The following is a 21,826-nucleotide window of genomic DNA, read 5'->3' on the forward strand; positions in this document are numbered from 1 at the left end:
TCCCCCTACAATTCAGCGCTACATCAACAGTAGCAAATAGACATTTTCTCTCAAGCCTGGGTAATGAATGAACCAATCAGACGTTAATGACACAACCCATTGACTAGTACTTTGTGCTTGGAAACTTTTTCCATTTGAGATGCACTGTGCAACTTCTCAGAATTGCCTGTTGACACTGGGAACAAGTTGTGAGGAGCACGGAAGAAGAGTTACAGAACATTTCTAGAGTCTAATGATTTACAGCACAACAACAGTGATACTTATGTTCTGTAAATTCTACAACAGAACCTGATTTTAACAAGTTTTATATTCTTACTCCAGACATATTCACTGTATTGTTGCACAAGAGACAAACAGACATCTTTAAGTGGATTTATTATATTGTTCTTTTGATGGTAAACAAAGTTGACATCCTTTTTATTCATGTTACATCTGTCACTCTGCTACTGTCATTTACATCATTTTTTATTTAATAACTCCCCTTGTTTGCTATGGTGATTTAATTATAATGATTTAATTATAATGATTTAATTATAAATATAATTTCTGTTTATTCAGATATCTGCAGTGGCTTCTCATTATTTAGAATTTGAATCATTTAACTCAAGCTCTATGAAAACACTGTTTACCTGTTCGTCTCCATTTAAGGTTGTGACAGTCCATCTTCATCTTACATTTTCACTATTGTTCTGTCTTTTATTATACTTTTCTGTATCCTTGTTTTATCCAATCATCAGATTGTATATTTTGATCAGAATGCTTTCACCTCACTGACAAGAGAAAACATTGGTGTCGTGCACATGTGAACACCTGCACCATGTGTGATGTAAAACTGTATGTCTGTCTGGATATTAGTGTGTTCTCTGCTTCAGTAGATAGACATGTGCTAATGTATATTTTGCTAAAAGCTGGTCCAATGTGATATTGCTGTATTTTTAAAATGCAACCTGTGCAATCCATATGAACACCTGAAGTAGGATCAGTAAAAGTCACATTTTGCCTGTGCTTAAAGTCCAAATTATTATGGTAGATTCTGAGACTTAGTATTATCCACTGGTCAGGTTGAGATGCTAATACATTAGCAATCTAGTGGATCGGCAGCTGGACTGCAGTCCTGGAGCACACAATGACTTCCCCATTAATAGATTGGGGAGCGTCAAGAGAGCCCACCCTGAGCAGAGATTTCCACGTGGATATGGCCTATGGCACAGGGGTACCTGCCCCCAGCCATCTGCACTGATTTGACAAATGATTCTATATCAAGGGCCTCTGCACTGATTTGGGTGGTAATTGATTGGAAGTGAGGCTCTCAAATCCCTGATTGGTTTAGCTGAATATTGAGGGGAGGGATATGCTGTGGCAAGTGAGAGAAAAGGACAGCCAGTAAGAGAGAGAAAAAATACAGTGCAGGAGTTCTGGGAAATATACCATATAACTCTGCCTCATTTGCACTTTGAGAGAATTCAGAATGTAATTTTGTGAGATGTGCAGCTTCTACACACACTATGGGTGGTATATTTTTACAGAACATCCCATGTCATTGCTGTGTGTCTGTTTTGTTTCTAATGCAGCTGTCGGGGTATCCAATTTGTCAGTGTGTCTATAAAAATTAGATTTCACCATTCAAAAAGAGGAATTTGGTTAGAAATATAAAGTTATTGATTTGTTCTACACGGAGGTGTGGTCTGATGCAAATAAGTGTGGCAGGTGTGAAGCATGGATTACATATTCCCTCATCAGTTTCCCCTGAATCTTCCCTAGTTCTGAGGCCCTTGACTCTTGTTGTGAAAACTGTGGGACGAAAGAGATAACATCAAACATGGAGCCTCGTCATTGTTAGAGATTCCCCTCAAGATTACCATGAGAGTGCACACTGAACTGAATCTATAATAAGTTAAACAAAAATCTTTGAAATATAATACCCATTTATGGTTATGTTTGGTTTCATATTCAGCTCAGTCATACTTAGAGTATCGGTAAAGCCTGTGTCTCTTCGCAGTCATGTATATGTTGGACATTCAGCAGATAAGCCAGGAGACTGCAGAGCCCTGTTAATGCAACTGTGTCAGTGATGCTATGGATATATAGAGCTACTGCCTTTATTACACGGCAGGCTGGCTGCACTGCATACCTTTTGCCATTTGACACGGACATGTGGTGCTTGCTAGTGACAGATGCTGCAGAGTACTGGTCCCAGGGGTCACAAATGACCTTTTGCATTGCCTTTTTTCAGTCACAAAGCATTATTTGTTTGATGATGGCCACCAATGCAACCCCAGGCACCGTGATGGAGCCGTTGGGTTGTTGCTGCTTGTCTTCTTACATCACATTTACCTCAAATAGACTGTGCACGTGTGTCTGTGAGAGGGACTGAGTGAGTGACTGTGTGTTTCTGTGCGCTCGGATGTCCAAGGACGCGCATGTATAGGAAGATGCCTCGCTAACCACATGTAGCCTGCTTGATGCCTTTAACTAAGCTTAATTGCTGCATGACTAGCCCCTTGTTTGGATGCCAGAGGGATTTTCTTTTATTATACAGAATGAATCATCATTAAGATGTACTTATTCTCTGGCCTTTTCTTGGCTTAAAAACTGCAGCCGCACACAAGATCTCTTACACATTTTATCTGTGGCGGTGAGCGTGTTTACATTTGAGTCGTAGTCGAACTCCACGGGATACAGTGCGCTTAAAAAAAAAAATCAAGGTGTCTGTCGTGTTCATCGCTCGACTTTTACATTGTTAGGTGGCATTTCAGTGGAGCGGTGCTCATTTGGTGTGGAAAACAAAACTGTGAAATGGCATCCCGGAGTTGCACGCTTTTAGTTTACCATAGCAATTTCAGAGCTGGCAGGAACAGGGTGCAGTGCAAGCCCCATACTGTCAGAGGTGCTTGATCCCCACCTCTATCCCTTGCCCTCTCCATCTGTCACCTAACTAGATTGCACTGTTCACATAGATACATGCACGTACATAATTTCATCAGCTAAAGCGCCAACTGCTATTTCCAAAGGCAAAGACCTCTTACCAACTATCTGCTGTAGAACATTTTGTCAAGCACAGAAACCAGCAGTGTTACAAATATGATTCATGGTTGTGCGAATGAAACATGCATGTATTGTATTCACACTTTATTGCTATTCCTCTGTACTATAATAAGATACTATTATTAATGCTGTAGATTCAGCAAAACATTGTGAAAAACTGATACAATTTTCTTCTGTATTAAACTGAGTGTCAGAAATATGATCTTACCCTCACCTCCTATCCTGACTGCCAGACTGTAATGATGCTCTGAGGTGAGCCCACTCATCAATTATTCACAGAATGCAAGATTTTCACTCTTTATCTTCTTGCCAGCTAGTAGAGACCATTTAATAAAAATTGTGGAGAAAATAAAGGAAACGAAGGGGAGCAGCATGCCACTCGGTCGTTGAAAAAAAGAGTTTGTGGTGGACAGACAATGCTCTCGATGTGAGTTATAATTGTAGTTTAACAATGTGGGGACCTCTGGGATTTTTCAGTATGCAATTTTTGGCCTTTAGACTTGGATCGCTATGGAAACCAAAGGCCCTGAACGACCTGCAGTGCCCACCCACTCGGACAGCCGTTAATCATCTTCACTCAGATCCTGGCACTGCAGAATTTGGCCAATGTGTCAAGAAGCAATTATATATACTTAGTGCTTGGGCACCCGATCTCCTCCCTCCCCTCTCTTTCCTCGCTCTCACACTCTTAATATAATCACAGAGCAGTCAGTTTAAAAGCCCTCTGTTCATTTCACTATCTATCTGGGGGATACACACAATGCAGATGAAGAGAAGTGTAAAAAGACAGCGGATATTCTATTCTGAGAGCTATTATAATCAGAATATTCATTTCATATAAATCATATCCAGCCATTTACTGATTTTACCAGCCTCCTGAGCTGACTGACATACTAAATTACCCCAGCTGGCCCATTGCATTCGCTGCACATATTGGGTTGGTGCGGATCATGGAGACTAATGTGAGCTGACTAGAGGGAGATTATGTTCCGCTGCTAACAGCTAAAACGTGAATAACACTATCCGCAAAACCCACGGTGTTCCCCCATTACATCAGCCCAGATCAGCTGTGTGAAAATCGAGAGAGAGCAAGTCAGAGAAAGGCAGAATGAGTGGCAGTCGGGACAGAAACTTACATATTCTTTAGAGCTACTGAAAGAGAGGCATTCCTATATCATAACATCCGCAACATTCAGTAGTGAGCTATAATTTCCTCATCAAGGTCAGATGAAGTTTGGGCACTACTGTATCTGAAGGACATCCAGGTTTATTTTGCATTGACATATTTACAAACACAAGTTGATTGTCTCCCTTCTCAATGACAGCAAGTGGGGCGTATGTGTGGATGGGGGGTGGGGTAGGGGGGTTACATATTTTATTAATATTTACTATCCTACCATTGTCTGCTGCTTTCAGTGCCACCAAAGTCACTTTAGACAGATAGCTGGACATTAGTGATGTAGCAGGGTGGTAGGGTTTGAACAGTTGATGACAGGTCGTCAGACAACATCTCTCCACTGGGTTCCTTTTACCAAGGTCCACTCTTGCAATAAGCCACTCTTCACCATACCAGCCATTCATCCAGAAAAAGGACACAGGCATTTTTAACACGTTTGGTGCTAAGTGAACTGAAATGGTGCGAATTTCACTACATAGCACATTATCACATTTGCAAGAGGCATGCATCAGGAGCAGAAGTTGATGGGGAAAGTTACTTCAGTCTTTGGAGATGACTTGAGTCAGACTGAAGTGAGGATTTTAACTGTGCATTTACAGGACTAATTAGCATTGAATAAATCTGGCCTTATCACCTTGTTTTAAATAAATGTTGAATTATGACAGAATATAGACAGAAATAATATCAGCAAAAGAAAGTATGCTGTCAAGCTAGTGATGATTTTGAAATGAAAACATTTTCTTTTTAGAACCACTGATGAATTAATTTACGCATCCTTTGGCAAAGAGTCTCGTGGAAGGCATATGGTGAGTGAAACATGTGAAAAAATGAAACAGATCTTGACATGATATACAGCTAATTTACAAATGTGAGATTGACAATAATAATTGTTTAAAATATCTGCAACAATTTCACATAATGTTGTTTGTCCCCTTGTGGGAAAGCCAACTGGAGCTTACCTTATGAGGACAAATTGGGGGCGATGAGTTAAAAGACTTCTCCGGTGTCTGGTTTGGGTTCTACAAGAAAAACACATTATCAGGGACATGTTTTCAGTGAAGAGCATCTCCCTACAAATCTTCAGTGACAGAAGTTGCGGCTTATTTCCTGGTCGTTGCCATTAGCATTTTTGCAATATATTTTAGAGGGGTTAAGCGACTCAACAAGCACGTCTTTGTTGTCCACTAATCCAAGACCACTGCTTTTGTCGACATGATTTAAATCTTTATCTTAACAATATCAACGTATCATACATTATGAGAATGATGCCTTTTGTTTTGTTTTCCAGTTCCCCATACTTTCTATCCTGCCACAAGGATTATAAATCCTTCTTTGTCAGAAGATTTCACTGAACATATGTTCAGAGTTTTGCATACACGCCCGAATGCATTTTTTGAGGTTAAATGATTATCACATTGTTAATACAGCAATACATCACTCAGATACAACAAAACACCATTAAAAAGCAGACACAAGGTAAGTCAACAAGCCAACAACAGATGGTCCCGCTGCTTGTGATTATGCAAAGATCCAAAGTATTTGCATACTCACAATGCCATCATAAAAAAAGAAAACAAGAAGCCATCTTGAGCTGACCTCAGTGAGAAATGAAAAGAGCAACGAGTGAGGCAAACCCAGCAGGGAAAGGGATGAGCTCTGCAAACTTCTTTGGGTATCTACCAAGTACCTGACTCCTGGGAAGGCCCTGTTGATTTCCAAGCAGGTGCTTTCAGTTATGTCCCCATATCCAATTATGTGCCTGTGGTATGTCTGATGCTCCCTGACACTATTAATGGCTGCCTTATGGTATCACCAGGACAGATGAGGCACTCAACTCTCCAGACTCTTAACATCTATATTTCATTGCAACGCGAAAGGAGAACACCTCACTGGCCAAGGCATGTGAGAGAGGAATAAAAAACAGGGAGGGTTTCTCTGCAGCATAAACACCACATCATGAAATATAAATGAATAAATGGGTCTGGCTGGGATGATGGAATTAGTAGACAAATTTTTCCCTACAGATTTACTAGGGTATATAACCATGATATCCTAATTGATGTGACAAATAAACACAAGTTATTTTCTTTGGGGAGAGGAGCGATTTTGTGCGTGCGCACACATTCAGCATGCACATGCACAACAACCCTGTCTCTTAAAAATGTACGTTTGTCTACAACAAACGCGACTCCGTTTTTTTAGGGATTATTACGTTCCAAAACAATGTATTTTTTGATTGAATGAAACAATACTTTGAATAAGCGAAAATGCCAAGAGGTGGTTGTGGAGGGTGGCGGCTGCACAATGCACAGGACTGCCAAGCCAACGAAGTCTGGCCCCGGAGCCCCGTGTCGGGCCAGGCCTAGGAAAGAAAACCGTTGACTTTAGGGTTACAGCAAGATCACGGATGTGTTTAAAAGCGGTAAAAGGACTGTTAGATTTTCCTCTATTAGACCACTACAGATTTTCCTCAGACCCTAACCAGCTCCTGTACCTGCCTAATCACAAACGTAAAATGCTGACAATGCTGTAGTCAAACAAACTGGACATTTTACTCTCGGATCGCGTATTATGGCAGGAAAAAAAACAGATATGTTGCTGCAAGATCTGATATTGTGGCAGACAAAAATACGTTGTCTGGTAACATAATATTGATATATTCAGTATCAACATATTTGCAACTTACACATTTACATTACATAACAACATAATGTTGTTGAAATTACATTTTCCTGGAAAACCTAATTGTGTTTGTAGTTGAGTTGTGTAGGAACGCAATGTATAGGAGACAGGGTTGATTACAGAGTATGATCAACCGTGACAAAGACTGCATGACCTTGATTTCAAAATTTGTACTGTATAACGCTTGTTTAAAGGCCCTGTGGCTTTAGTTAAGGGTGCAAATATAAAATAATGCTTTTAAACTTCTCTCTGACTTCCCCTTTTTTTATACTTTGCTTCTTCTGGCTGAAAAATGCCTCCAGATGACATCACCCGGAGGAGTTCTACATCATTAAGAGTTCAGATAATACCATCTGGGGGAGCTCTGGAAAAGCAGGTTGACCACAATCACACCCTCCATAGTGTGCGCAACAAGATGACATAATCTGAACTGAAGGTTCCTCCAAGTGTTGACGTCTGGAGGCATTTTTCATCCAGAAGAAGAGAGATATTTTAATTTAGGGAAGTCAGAGAGAAGTTTAAAAGCATTATTGTATATTAACACCCTAAACTAAAGCCATGGGGAGCAAGAGGAACATTCAAGTGCCCTTCAAGTTAAGATGGATGAAAACAGAGCACGGTTCCATTACTGTAAGTAGAACATCAAACAAACTTTTGCAATATGCAGATTATTCTATATAGAACACTATAAAACTAACAGAGAAAAGCAAAGGGTCATTACATCTGTGTAATATATGAATTCAAATGCCAAACATGCTCTAATGTTTTCTTAAAAGTCCATTTAAAATTGCCAGTAAACAACAAAGTGTGCATTTCATAATTAACAATCACTTCAATTTGAAAGTACAAACAATGTAAAAGAATAAATGTTTATAAAAACTAAATATGTTTCTAAAATCCCTTCTTAGATTCAGTGCTTTAGTTCACATTATTAAAGCAGCCTGTTCAAGCTTGATACCAACCATAGATAATCTAAATCCTTTCCCTTTCTTGGATACACATACAAACACAGCAAAATCTCCCCAGGCTATAATTATTGTTGTTTTACTTTTTGCTGTTTGCCCATTACAATTTAATTTTTTTTTTCTTTGAGCAGAACAAAACATCACATTTCACTTTATGCCACGTCCCTTTGTCACACAGCTCCAGTACATGTAAAAGTTAATTATTAAAGATTAATATGTCATCAGAGCGGAAACAATGCCACTTGGTGAGCTTTAACTCACACTGTTTTCACAGGAGACACAAATGTGATGATGATCATGTAAGTGGAAGAGAGACGGTAAATAGAAAGACGTGGAAAGGAAAAACAACTGTCATTTTTCAGCTCACCTCTGGTCTGGGACATTTTGCATCTGATAGGGAAACACTATTGACAAGTCTTGCAACAGAGAGCCTTGGATTACACCACATATTGATGTTTTTGTCTTTTCAGAGCACTTGGGGTGGCTGGTGTAATTTGATGAGGCCCAGAGAGCGAAACTGTATGATATATAACAAATTTTATTATCCAAGGAAACGGAAAGATAACTGAAACATGATGTTTCTTTGTCTGCTTTGTTGGCGACATGCTGATTTGGATCAATTTTGCTGTGCCTTGGTACCTTTGAGTTACTTCAAGTAGCCACACTCCTCAAGAATTATTAGAACCTCCAGATCACCCAAGTCTTGGATATAAGTTTTAAAATGTACTTTGTGAAATACGCCATAGAACTAACCAGGAAGCATCTTGTTTTAAAGAAACCCTAGTCCACAACCTGTGTTACTGGCGCTATGTTTTTATGTGCCAGATGTAGTATATAGCAGTCTGGTCACATTCAACACACCGACTTCCCCAACAAGCCGATTGAAAAAACAAGACCACTATTCAGTGCTGGGAGTGGACAGGGGCTTGTGGCACATTAGTGTTTTTAGCCCCATCGGCTCAGCTTTCCGTCCCCCCAAACACAAGGAGGCTTTATACTGTTCCCTCAAAAGTGTTGTGCTACATTTACTAAACTGCATTTCCAACAGCTAGTTACTGATTTATTGCCACCCCCACATTGTGCCCCCCCTCCCCCAATAAAACATAGTTCTCTCACTAGGATTAAAGGAGCAATGTAGTTCAAGGATTATCGAATGCCTTTGATCATGTGACTGCCACGTTTTTGATCTGCAGCTCATAACACCAAATATATTCCCTTTTTCTTGCCTTCTGTCTCTATCCTCTCTCCATGGATTTCCCCTTACTTGATGGTTCTCTGCAGTGTCAGAAAAGCTCCTGACAGGCAGAGAAAGAAGAGAGTGTAACAAGCGTAAAACACATGCAGTGTATTTGTAATATTGTGATGAAGGAGCTCGTGCTCACACTGCTTATCAGAGGTAATCTGCACAAGCAAGTGCTGTGGAAGATAAAGCTGACATGTGCTGACGTTTTTGATTAGCACATTTATGTCCGGTAAAAAGGAGACCAGGGTTGATCTTTTGTTTTCGTCCTCTACAGTAAATGCGTATACGTTTAGCCAGTAATACAAGTAGTGTTTTGAGGCAATGGCACAGATCTTTTGAGTATAAAAATGCAATCATTTTTTTGCCTTTGAAACAGGAAGTTAGGTTTCAGTTGCCTAACCCCTCACTGCACCCCCAGCTGCACCCCGCTGCTGTTCATTAGCAATTTCTGAGCCTTGGGCTATTTTGCAGTGTTTCAATCCCTACTTTATTATTATTTAGTGGGTGACTTGGACATGCAATCAAAGGGACACGCAATATGTGCAACACTTGTATTGCAAAGCAATGCCTTTTCCATGATGCCCAGACTAAAACCCTATAATTGTGAGCCAGGGGATCCATGGCTCAAATTTAGTCAACGTACCTCAAACATTTTTCTTTATCCTCATTGTACAATCACCCCCTATTAATGTCATTGCCAGAACAGAAACAGGACATATCAAAACAATTATTTTGATGTGGTTTCAAGCAACATAACATTTCAATATGAATGGCACTCGAACCTTGGATTATTATAAGGCGTGGTTTCAGGCAAAAAAGCCCATCAAAAATAACTGAATATCATTTTAATGGGTAAAAACCTGTGAGGCTTTCATACTATCTATCTGCCATGTTATGAGATAAACCGTGTCAGTCAAGCTGAGGAGCACAGAAACAACATACAGACAGGTTGACAAGACATAAACATGCTGCCTTCCATCTTCGTCCCAGCTTGGCATGTTTATCTAGTCTTCCATGTGAGCTTAGTGCAGCACTGTGCATATGCATACAGAATAATCAAGGTTCAGAAACTAGTGCCTGAAGGAAGCTGCACATATAGCACAAGCTCTTTGAAATCGTGCCAGGGTGGGCCTCATTTGCAAAGCAATTCAACAACAAAAGTAAAATACTCTACAACTTCAAACTAAATTCTGGAGATGCCAACTGGTATGGCTGTGCAGTTTGCTGAGAGAGGGAATTCAAGAGGGTTACATCCGGTGTCTTGTGTGTGTGCTTCTGACATGGCTTATTTGCAGACCTAGCCTTGCACCAGTGCAATGTCATGATTGCTTTGGCAACGAAAGTGGTCCTAATTTACATGAGAGGGAGTCCTAGAGGCACACAGGAGCTTGCCTTTGACCAAGGTGCCAACAAGCCTGCAGAAAAGCATTGTAATTACAACCTGAAAAAGCTGCTGTGTTGTGAACAAAGTTAGTTACATCACATCAGTTCCAAATGAGTATGACTGAAAAATGTGTTTATGCGAAAAAAAGTTTCATGCTTAAATTAGGTTTATGGTTATTACCTTAAACTTAAGCTGTTTATGACATTTTGATGGCATTTATGTTTATTATTTCCTTATATTTGTAATCGTCACACGTAGTCTGGAAGCAAGTGGACCTCCAACACATTGCAGAGTCTATGGTATCACGGTTTGTTCTGATAAATGCAATAGTCAGATTAACAACAGCCAAATTATATACTGTAGGGGTTTATGATAACATGTCAAGAAAGTGTTTATATACGCTTTCTAGCATTTTTGGAAACCTGACGCCTAAAGAAAACAATCACACAAAGGCCAATATTTCACAGCCTGATGCCATTTCAAATTGAGCGATAGAGCTACTGTGTGCTGTAACACACGCGTGGCTTATTTTGTTTCTCAGATAAGGTATCAATTCCATGCCAATTTTCTCTTTAAATAATCCTGCAGTTTTACTATTTTCTCTTAGTTTCAAGTATTCATATTATGGCCAAATGCTGGCAGCAGCAGTGAGTGACCTTCAGGGGAGTAGGGCTGCAGCATGGCCACACTTTTTCTGCACTCTCACTAAAGTTCAAGCTCCACCTCAGTGCCAAACAATAACAACATTTATTAAACATATTACTTCTTCCCTAGTATGCATTTTTTCGAAAAGGCTGTTTCTGCCAACCTGTAAACACCATTACTTTCTGGTGATAGGAAAATGATCAGTTTGTTTAAATAGCGAATTAAGTATTCTGAATCAATAATTCATCGCTGTGAATCATATTAGCATGATATTATAAAAACAACATGAAGTTTTCCTGATTATTTCTGTAATTGTCTTAAATGAGTTATGTAAATTTCCTGATTTCTAAAGAGAGAGGTCTTCTTGGATTAATCTGGATATAATTATATGTGTGTTTAGACATTTGTGAATATTGCAATGCTGTTAAAATCTGAACACTGTCGCTCAGATAGTTTGGAGACGTGGGGCAATTTGATACAAATTGAGGCCACGAGACGAGAGACTGTGCGCTGAAAAGCTCACTAATCCAGAAATATTTTGGGTGACTTTCTAAGATAAATACTTTGGCATTGTCTTGATGAGAGAGCCTCGCCTCATTTAAGTGTCTTTGGGATCAGGATCAATCCACATGGCGGGAGTCAGACTTGTACACTTGACCATATAATGTGGCATGCTTGTCACAATGCATTTCTCTCTTCAAAGTATATTTCTTGGCCTGCTCTCGTCACTCGCTCCCTCTAACCAATTTGTCATTCTAAGCCTAGCCTCACTGCTGCCAGCGCCTGGATGATAGCAGTGGGCCTCTCTGATCCAGGCAGTGGCTAGGGAGTAGGCCAAGTGTTACGCGAGCCACCCTGGGACACCAAGCAGGCACTTCTGCCGGCTGATGCACGCCTCCACGGCTGAGAGGAACTGGCTTTGCAGATGCTTTCAATTCGACACAGAATGGAGCTCATCTACTTTGCGAGGACATTTGCTTTGTGCTTGTGCACTGCATTTGTGCTTGCTCGTGTATTTTTTGTGCAAGTGGGCATGAGCGTGCACATGTGTGCGCCGAAAAGATTAAGAGAGATCTGCGTGAGTGTTTGAATTCACGTTTTTGCACGACTGAGTATCTGCGTATGAATGCACGAGAGTGTCTGAAGCTGCTGTTTTTATATAAAGAGACAATTATCCTGGAATGAGGCTAAGCTTTTTATTTTTTCCTCCACGTTGTTTGTGATTATAGTATTTTCTAAGTTATAACCTACAATACTACTTATCTGCTGATGTCCTTTACAAGTAAGTCTAGTCACCATTTTCCTCCACTGGCAAACATTCCTCTCAAGAGCAAGAGGCACCACTACCCTGTTGTCTTCACTTCATTATTCCCATTTTAAACACCCATTAATGCCCTCATTCAAACGCTTGGATGCTGCTTTGCTGTTAAGCTTATCAGCAACAGTCAACCAATTTACTACTGCAGTTCTTTCTCTAGTTGGGTGAGCAGAGCATTAATTGTATTCAGGATTACATTAGCTGCACATTGTTATTGACTGCGTCTCACGGTCAGGCAAAACTTTATTTTGATAAATGAAAATAAATAGTTCTCATCAAGCTAAATTACCCAGAGAATGTGCTATAAATCAGCAAATCCACTCTGTGATACTTTACTGTCTTTTTGACAATAAGGTCAGAATGATAAACATCTTGGCTGTGTGAGTTTGGTGCTACAAACAAGTACATTTGAGGAACAAAAGAGCATGACACCATTGGAAGTAAATCTGGCAAATGTATGCTAATCATCTTCTGTTTCGCAAATTATAGAGATGCTGCTCTGTTTTGATGAGCAGCCTACCCTTCTCTCAGGAGAGGTGCTCAATATCAACCTTTCAGACCCCTGTGCTTTTGCATTGCAGTCTTTTGCAGCCGCGTTTAGGATTAAAGTGCGCATGGCTACAGCATTTCCACAGGAGTAGATGTACTTATCTTTGGAGAATATGCTGTCAGCCGCCATAGTCAACCCAACAATCTGCTCTCTGAAAACAGACCCCTTCATTTGTCTGGGATTGAGACTTGAAGGAGCTTGAGGAATGTCTAGCCCCAGCTTTTCTGTCAGACATTGATACCCATCTCACAAAACAACACCAGCGTTTTATCTGTCTGAGCATGATTCACTACTAGACTGAGAATGAATCAGGAAGGCTCCAGTTTCCTCGTATGAGCACAGTTAACATTGACTGCTCCTTGAGCACTGATGGCAGAGACATCGGCAGCTAAGGCCAAAACCCAATCAAACCAGCTGTGTGCCATTCTCTACATGGCCCTGCTGGTGCCAGGCATGTGTTCCACATTACTAGAAGGCAGAGAGGTCTCGACCAAAACCCCAGTCTGGGGAGATATGGCCACACATGAACCAGGACATGTAGGCAGACTGGGGCTTTAGCTATACAAACATTTTTCAGAGACAGAGCTGCTGTGCAAGCAGAAATAATCTCATTGGTTGCGTTAAACCTCAGTGGAGAGTTTTCTCGCCAAGCAGCAGTGGGCTGCTGAAGCCCAATGTACAAGGCAGGAGGAAAGATAGGAGGTAACTAATGTTATGAATCCCACTGCTCTTTCTGAGTAAAATAATGCAATTAAGCCATACTTAAGACATGTTATCTGGGTTAGATAGATGGTCCTGAATTTCATAAAGTCAGACTTTTCATTTTTCTATTTATATAATGTTCAGTAGGTTCTATTTACTCTAAAAAAATAATAAGATCTAAGCCTCAAGACCATATCAACAGCATTATTTTGTATACCATTTTGTGTTAAATAGGTTATGCCATGAAAAAGTAGCATAATCACATGTCTTTACTTTATTTACTCATTCGTGTCTTATCAAAATTTAATTTCTATAGAGCTAAACTCCAACCATGAATACATTTTTTAAGAAATGACGTTTCAAATGTATATTGTTTACATCTTGCTCTGCCTAACACTTCAGGTAGTTGTCGTTATGAAATTACAATAAACGAGAAAGCCTCAAAACCCTCTTAATCATTCCGAAATAATTGAAATTCTGTGTTTGGTTAGAAGGGGGAACATCACTCGAAAACATTTACAAGTGAATGTCTGCACTGCTTGCAGTGGTGTTCATTAAGTCGGGGTCACAGAAGGCTTTTTAGCACCTCTCCACATTAAACTAAGTTTTTGAGCACATTTCTACGATAAATAAATGTTATTCAAATATTGGACATATTGTATATTTAACTATAGATGGGATTCATATGTGAAGTCCGATCTCTGGTGTGAAGGTCAGTAAATAAATAAATAAATAACTATATAATCCAGTCCATTGGTTGACAGCCAGACCCGCTGACAGGATCGGATATGACTGGGAAAGGTAGACAGCCATTGTTTGCTCTTTTTAATTATCAAGGTGATCTAGAGAAATTACTCACAAATGGTCCTATCAAAGTCAGGTTGAAGTCAGGTATATGTCATTAGTGAGAGCCAGAGGATTCTGCTGAGCTACACTTTTAAGACAAAGCTGACAACAACTTCAGAATCTAATTAAAGTCAATTTTGTATTAATTCGTCAAGGGGGATGTGATCATTTGCACCAATATAATTTTCAATATTTTACTATAACTGTTTTAATACACTTTTTTGTTACTTCTGATTATAAAACAACATTTGTACCAGCTGCATATGCACTGTTTTTATGTTAGCTTAAGGAAACATTTGCATCTCTGTACACTGAAATGGCACTTTCATCTGTGTCTCTTCCTCTTTTCTTCTCTCTCTTCCGCTCTTTTTCTCTCTACTATATTCCAGTAGGAGGGCTCCTTGTGCTGATAAGCTGCAATTACCTGGCCCAGCCCACTTTCATTTTTCCCATTTGCAGAGCTAGGAGTACAGAAAATGATTAGGAGTCCTGAATTTTCTCAAAATACTGACATTGATCTCAGGGTTCTGACTTTAAATATCTTTGGACTCTAAATTAAAAGTCAAAACTCATCTGTACATGGTGTTTTCTAAGCACAAACACTTTGTGGACAAGAAGAGGACAATTATGGGATTGTGCTAAATTTGACCAAATTTGTTAGAAATCAGAATCATAGATTATAATTTTAAAAGCATGTATTACAATCTCTGCAGGCCAACCAAAAAAACTCAGCTTCACATCTCCAGTACCAACTACCGTTTTAGGCAAGTGGTGACAATGACCTGCTAGCTCAGACTCATTGTACAGTATGATTATACAAATATATAAACTTTATTAGAGATTGCTATTTAGTAGATGCTCTTGTTCTTCGGGCTTAACCTCCTGAGTGGACCTCACTAAAAATTACAATCTGGTTTCTACCCAGCCCCCTCAATACAAACATTTTCTTTAAATGATAAGCCAAACCATCAGCAGGCTATCAAACAGAGACGCATCCAAAGCTTTCTCAACACCTATTAGACATGGCAGAGGCAGAGGTTATGACCATGGAATGGGGAGGATATTTGTGTCCCTCACTCCACATTACCAGCATCTTTGGAAAAAGCTTTATAGATTTGGACAGAGGCGAAGGAAGGCTTTATCAGCACCAACACAGAGAAACACATTAAGGGATCAGAACCCCAAAGGTCAATTGTGGCTGTGGGCAGTGCTTTGTTATGGTGTCCCCTCTGTGTAAACTGCACTGAAGCCAAGTGACACATGTGAAAGCAAGTAATGGTACCAATATTAGTACTATAAAGTCCTCAGTATGAAATCTAACATTCACTGAGTATTGTGCTTTATTCTGTGTCTATGGCGTTTTAATGTTTATACATATTCATCTTTCTGTGAGAGATGGGGCCTTTTATCACATGTTTGTATTATTAGGATAAACAAGGTCTGATGAAACACAGTAACAAAGGACAACTGAGGGAACAAAATGGCTTAGGTAACTTGTCTTAGGTAACTTTATTCATCTCTTTCTCTCTCTCTCTCTCTCTCTCTCTTTATATATATATATATATATATATATATAATTGACAAATTAACTTCTATGTGGCACAAATACATAAAAACTAAGCCCAATACCAATTTTGATATTCCAAAATTGTCTTGAGACTGGAGCTGTGGCTGGACTGCCAAACATCACTCTAACACTCACGTATTTTAAACCTTAGTTGACAAGTGGTCATTTAAAAGAGCACATTGTCCTTGTTCAGAGGATGTAAACCTTGTTTTTTTAAGATTTAATGACTTCTTTTTTTCACGGTCTGAACAGTAGACTGTGTGTCACTGTGTTGTGATTTATTTATATTTTGCAGGGCAACAGTCACTGGTTGAGACAAATCCTTAATCCCTCACAAGATAGTAATAATAATAATGTAATCCTTATTCCCAGATGGAACCATGTTCTGAAAAGACCGTTTTTGGCCCCGCAGAGGTTGTATTCAAGAAGAAGAGCAATGGGAAGTCATTTAAAATACACTGCAATTAAAATAAGACACACTGCTCAATTCTACCCACCATGCTAATCCTCTCTGAAACAGATGTAACTATTGTAGTGCAAAAAGTCTTAAAAGTTCTTATTTTACTCTATCTATCGTGTATCAGTATATAATGTGGCATTCTCACTCCATGGCCAAGTGTATTTCTTCAGAAAATGAAAAATGTAGTCGTTTCAGGTGCTGGTAGGAGCAACTACCGATCTGTCTATCTTCCACTGAAGAAGCAAAAGATTTTAGTACCAGGTTTACAACAGTTTAAAAAACATGGTTGCAACAGCTGCTGCACTGCTAGTGTAGAATAAATGCAGCACAGATAAAAGGTGATGAGTTCCTTTTTACCCCTGAACGTCACAAGAGACTAAGAACACACACACACACACACACACACACACACACACTCTCACATACGCCAGCGTACACACACAGACGGCATCCGTAGATGCAAGACACGGGAAAATACATGACTGAAGACATGCTGCTCCATTTTTTTGCCTTTCTAATGCAAAAGGAAACTATGTTTGAGAAACAGATGGAAGCATTCCTAACCATGAAAACTTCTCATGATCATAATTAATGATGGTGAATAATCCTAATGAATGCTACGCCACGCTCATGATTGCCATCTTGCTATCTGCATACAGGCTTGTGGAAAAAAGGTAATTGTTATGTTAATTTTACAAACTGTCATAAATATAGATGAGCAAAAGCTTATGTATGAATCATGTCAAGTGTATGTATCGTTTTTCTTTCTGTCCTTCTGGTTTGTATTTCTTTTTGTCCATGATTCTTTCTCCCTCTCTCTCTCTTTTATTTCTTTTTGAAAGGCCTTTTTAAAATCCAGTACAGCTTCTCTCAGCATGAGGCAGCTTCAAAGCCCTGCTCCACGGTCAGACCCGCCGATCCTCTCACCCACCTCCTGGTTGTTTAAGAGAGCAAAAGCACAGCAGTGCAGTTTCTTAAACACACAGATCCACCCCAACACCAACAGAGGGACTGCTGTTTAGCAAAGAGCCTCCCTCTCCCTCTCCCTCTAGCTTTGCTCACCTTGGACTCTGACACTCCTCCCCTTCTCATTACCGACCCTCTTCCATAGAGCTCATTATACCCTGATATTCTTCTCTAACTCTCTCCCTGTCTTTCTTGTCACCCCCTCTCAGATCTCTCAAAGTACAATTTATCTTTCATTCCTTTTCTCACACTCACTCCATATGTCAGCTACCTCACCCTCTCTATCCGTCTATACATCATTTACCTCTTCCTTCCCCGGGTACTTCAGCTGTCCTCACTCTTCACCCAGCACTCCATCCCGGAGTCTCGTGCCTCCCCTCTATCTTCGCCGCAACTCAATCCCAATCGCCGCCTCTGCCTTCCACCCCACTCACGATATAAAGTGATTGATGCCAAAGTTGGGCCCAGGGCCATCCCTCCTACCACACATGCAGGGACATCACAGTGAACCCAGAGGGGATTCTGTTACCTCTGAAAGGGGGTTGAAGTGGATGGTGGCAATGAAAGGTTTGGTGAACAAGCAGTGCCCACCCATGTTGGAGGCTGGGGGGGTGAATTGGTACACTGGAGGGCTCATTATGGCTCTGTAGGGACTGTCCTGCAGGGCATCAACAGTGTGTCTGTGGAGCTCATTACGACGGGCAGCCACAAAGCTCGAGGCACCCAGAAGCAGCAGGGCTCGTTGCAAAGATAAGAAAGGGGAGGGCTGCCCAGATTACCCCTTAATCAGAGGCACCTGTAGACAGTCAGCGCCTCCCTCCTCATTGGCTTCCGTTAAGCCTCCACCCCTCCAAACGTGCGTGCACATGTCTTTCTTGCTGCTGTAATTATTGCAATTGCTTCACTTGACTTTCATTCCTTAGCACGAAGACGCACAGCTTGCCTTCTAATGAGAAACCTAAGCTATGATCCGGAGGTGTTATTTATTTATATAATTATTTATTCAACACAGCATGTATAATGTCAATTATTTAAATTAGTGTGATTTTTGCACGGCATGCTCTGCAAAGCTTTCCCTACTGTGCATTTTCGGCATTCGCCTCACGTCAAACTCCTCATAGTGGTAGATGGAGAGTTAATTAAGTTTTAATGTGACGCTCACCAAACTGAGGCATATGATTCAAATCAACTATTAACAAAACAGGAGGTGACACATATAGGTAAATTACACAGAAGTCACCTCTGCAATGTCTTGTACAATGAATAGGTAAATAGTTCAGACAGTTCCCAAAACAATAAAGTGTAGCTACAGCAATCAGATGTGAATGGATTAGAAAAACCTGGTTCAATAACATTTAGATGTTATTGGAGTTTAGACATTTTAATGCATTTGTGGAGCCGAGTCAAAACTGTTACAGGGTCAACTACTTTGAACTGCATATTTCAGAATTAGGTCGACAGAATCTGTGGAAATCAAATTTTGAAATCTCATCCACTCACTCGATTGCTTTTTTCCACCTGTAACTTGACAGGAACCAATATTTCTTTCCACTGAGCACAAAGAAAACTCCTACCTGCATAATTAGAAGCGTTACTGTCAGCTGTTTGGGCAAATGTCTATTTCTAATGATGACACAACAAACAAGTGTTGACTTTGATGTGAGTAAGAGGGTGCCAGCTAAAGTCTTTTTTAAGTGCTGCAGAGATGTACAGTAGGGATTAATAAAACAGGAACAATGTGATGTGCATGACTGAACCACTTTTGTGATTCTCTCCTTACTTGCACACCTCCCTTCAGGTGCTAAGATGTTCTTTGAAACTAACTGTCAAGCTGTTGTCTGTGCAACCAGCATACAAAGAGTTCATCCAAAACCTGCACCTTCTTTTATGAAGTGCTTGAATGGATATGTGATATGGCTTTTCTTATCACAGCGTTCGAGATGTGTTTGAGACACCAGTAACCACTGTTAAGCGGTGTACTCCAGTCTACTCTAAGTATACTGACATGTACCATAATTATTCTTGGAGCATGATGTCATGGGATATTTTTATTGCTACAATATAAACACCATAATCACACTGCAGGGAGAAGTAAGACTTGATTTTAGTATTCTTAAATTGTTATTCCAGTGTCAAATTACATTATTTAACGCCACTTAATGGGTATTAGGATAAAAAAAAAACAAAAAAAGCATAAACATTTAAACTCCTTAGCAGGGAAAATTCCCCGCCCACATCCCACAATCATGTCACCCAACAGATTTTGCCTCAATTAAATTAATACACCCACTTATAAACTGGTTTGCTGAATTTATGGTTTCAACCTTTTGCATAAACATGAATTTTAGTTTCATCTTTTTATTTTTAATTACAGTATTGTGGCTGAAAAAGCTACACTTTACTGGTCATTCTAAATGTAAACAAAATGAGCACACAGTAAAAGAGTGTTTGCTGGAATAATCACAACACCAATTTTTTTTTACAAAAGAATTCATCATCACATAAATATCTAAAGAGTTTTGTCACAAACATGGAATGTGGCCTCATTATTTCAGCTTGATGAGCTGCCACACCTGACAGAAATATGACATGAATAACAAAAAAAAAAAAATGTGTTGAGACGCTGATCAATTCAATCCCTTGGTGCCCAGTAAGAAGACTTATTTCATGGGCTACACAGTAGCTGCACCATGGGGGGATAAAATCAAGTTCAAAGAAGTTGTCGTCTCACAAACTGGAATAAAGTGGTGAAAAATCCAGTTTTATACGTGTTTTATCTCCAAGTTTAGTTGATGAAATGGAACCGCCACACTTTCTGTTTTGCCTGCAGTGGAGTGGCAAAAGGTGAAACAAAGAATGAAGAGGCAGGAAATAGAAAAAAGGCGCTTTTACTGTAGAAAGACAATGTATTTTCAATCTCTGTCATGGCCACATATCAAAATCCCCCAAGTTTTATAAAACATGCCACCCCACGAGCATTCATTTGTACTTCTTTATTCTGTTTGTAGTTATGCAACTCTGAAAACTAAAAGCTAAGGGCTTATGACAGAGTTACTGAAACTAAATTGTCATAAATTTCCGCTGCTTACAAGATGATGGATTACATTCATCAGTGCAAGGCCTCTAATCTAATCTAGAGCTGTGCTCATCAAACGCCTCTCAGAGGAGGTGTGCTGATCTGGGATCACTAAATATGTCCTTGTTTTTCTTCCATTTTCGGCATGATCTAAAGCTAAAACTGATGTTGGATCAGCATGAGCACTTTGGAAATAATAGTCCTGATCTCATTTGTGCTCTGATAAAAGAGCTGTAAAAGACACTTCATTGGAACATCTCTACAAATGTGGTATCCGGACTATTTAAGACTGTAGTAAAATGAAAATTCTACAATTCAGATAGATAGAGAGAGAAAGAGAGAGAGAGAGAGAGAGAGAGAGAGAGAACATATGCTGTGCTATATTTTACATTTCTGACTGCAATCTGGTTTTCAGTTTCAGCAGAAATCTGCTATTAGGACACTTTTTTGCTTTTTCTTTCCCTGCCCACACATAATGAGACACTTGAGTTGTTAAGCCTGCCGTTCTGCATAGACAAGGGCCAAAGTCCTCATACCAAATGACACTGGAACATGAACTGTGGTGTAGTGTATTTCTTTTCTTCAGCCTGCAAGTACATTTGTTTTCATTAGATGAGACTGGTCAGCAGTCTAGGCCCCTGTGTCCAGTAATGGAGCGTACAATTGCACAGCCATTATAGACTCCCACTGAAATAAATGATATATTGATCTTTAATATTCCACACTATTGTGTCTCTCTGAACAGCTGTTACTGCCACCAAAAATCTTCTTACAAGTCTTCTTTAGGGAATATTAAATGTGCTTCATGCATCTCAGTCACTGGGTTTAACTCTACCAAATGCAATTCTACAAATACATGTGCACTTAAGATATTAAGACCTTAAACATTAAAGCAACAGACTTGGTAAAACAATCACAATTAATGTAAAGTTGTAATGAAAACAAACTGTACACAGAGGTGTGACACTAAACATTAATGCAATTACAGAGCTGGAACTGTAGACTTCTCTCTGCATTGTGCAATGACACAGGACAGAATAGCAACTGATGCATGCAAGTCACAGTCACAATTACTATTTCATTAAGGAGCTGCTGCTATTGGCAAGCTTTGTCTGGCATTGTTGTGGGGAGGCTGGCATGGCACCGGAAGGGGGGCAGGGGATGGGGGTGTGGGGGAAGTGGCAGGGGGGATGTAAAAAA

The 21,826-nt window shown here is 39.9% G+C and overlaps 1 protein-coding gene across 2 annotated transcripts in view; it reads right to left on the reverse strand.

Annotated features, from left to right (window-relative positions):
* pcdh11 (protocadherin 11) overlaps positions 1-21,826 on the reverse strand; it is a 122,228-nt gene that overhangs the window by 64,702 nt on the left and 35,700 nt on the right. For both annotated transcript variants that reach the window (XM_067518942.1, XM_067518944.1), the window contains one exon: positions 5,182-5,241. In XM_067518942.1, coding sequence (XP_067375043.1) covers positions 5,182-5,241 — 60 coding nt within the window. The remainder of the gene's footprint in view (positions 1-5,181; positions 5,242-21,826) is intronic.

Source organism: Channa argus, chromosome 10, assembly GCF_033026475.1.
Source record: "Channa argus isolate prfri chromosome 10, Channa argus male v1.0, whole genome shotgun sequence".
Classification (NCBI taxonomy): Eukaryota; Metazoa; Chordata; class Actinopteri; order Anabantiformes; family Channidae; genus Channa; species Channa argus.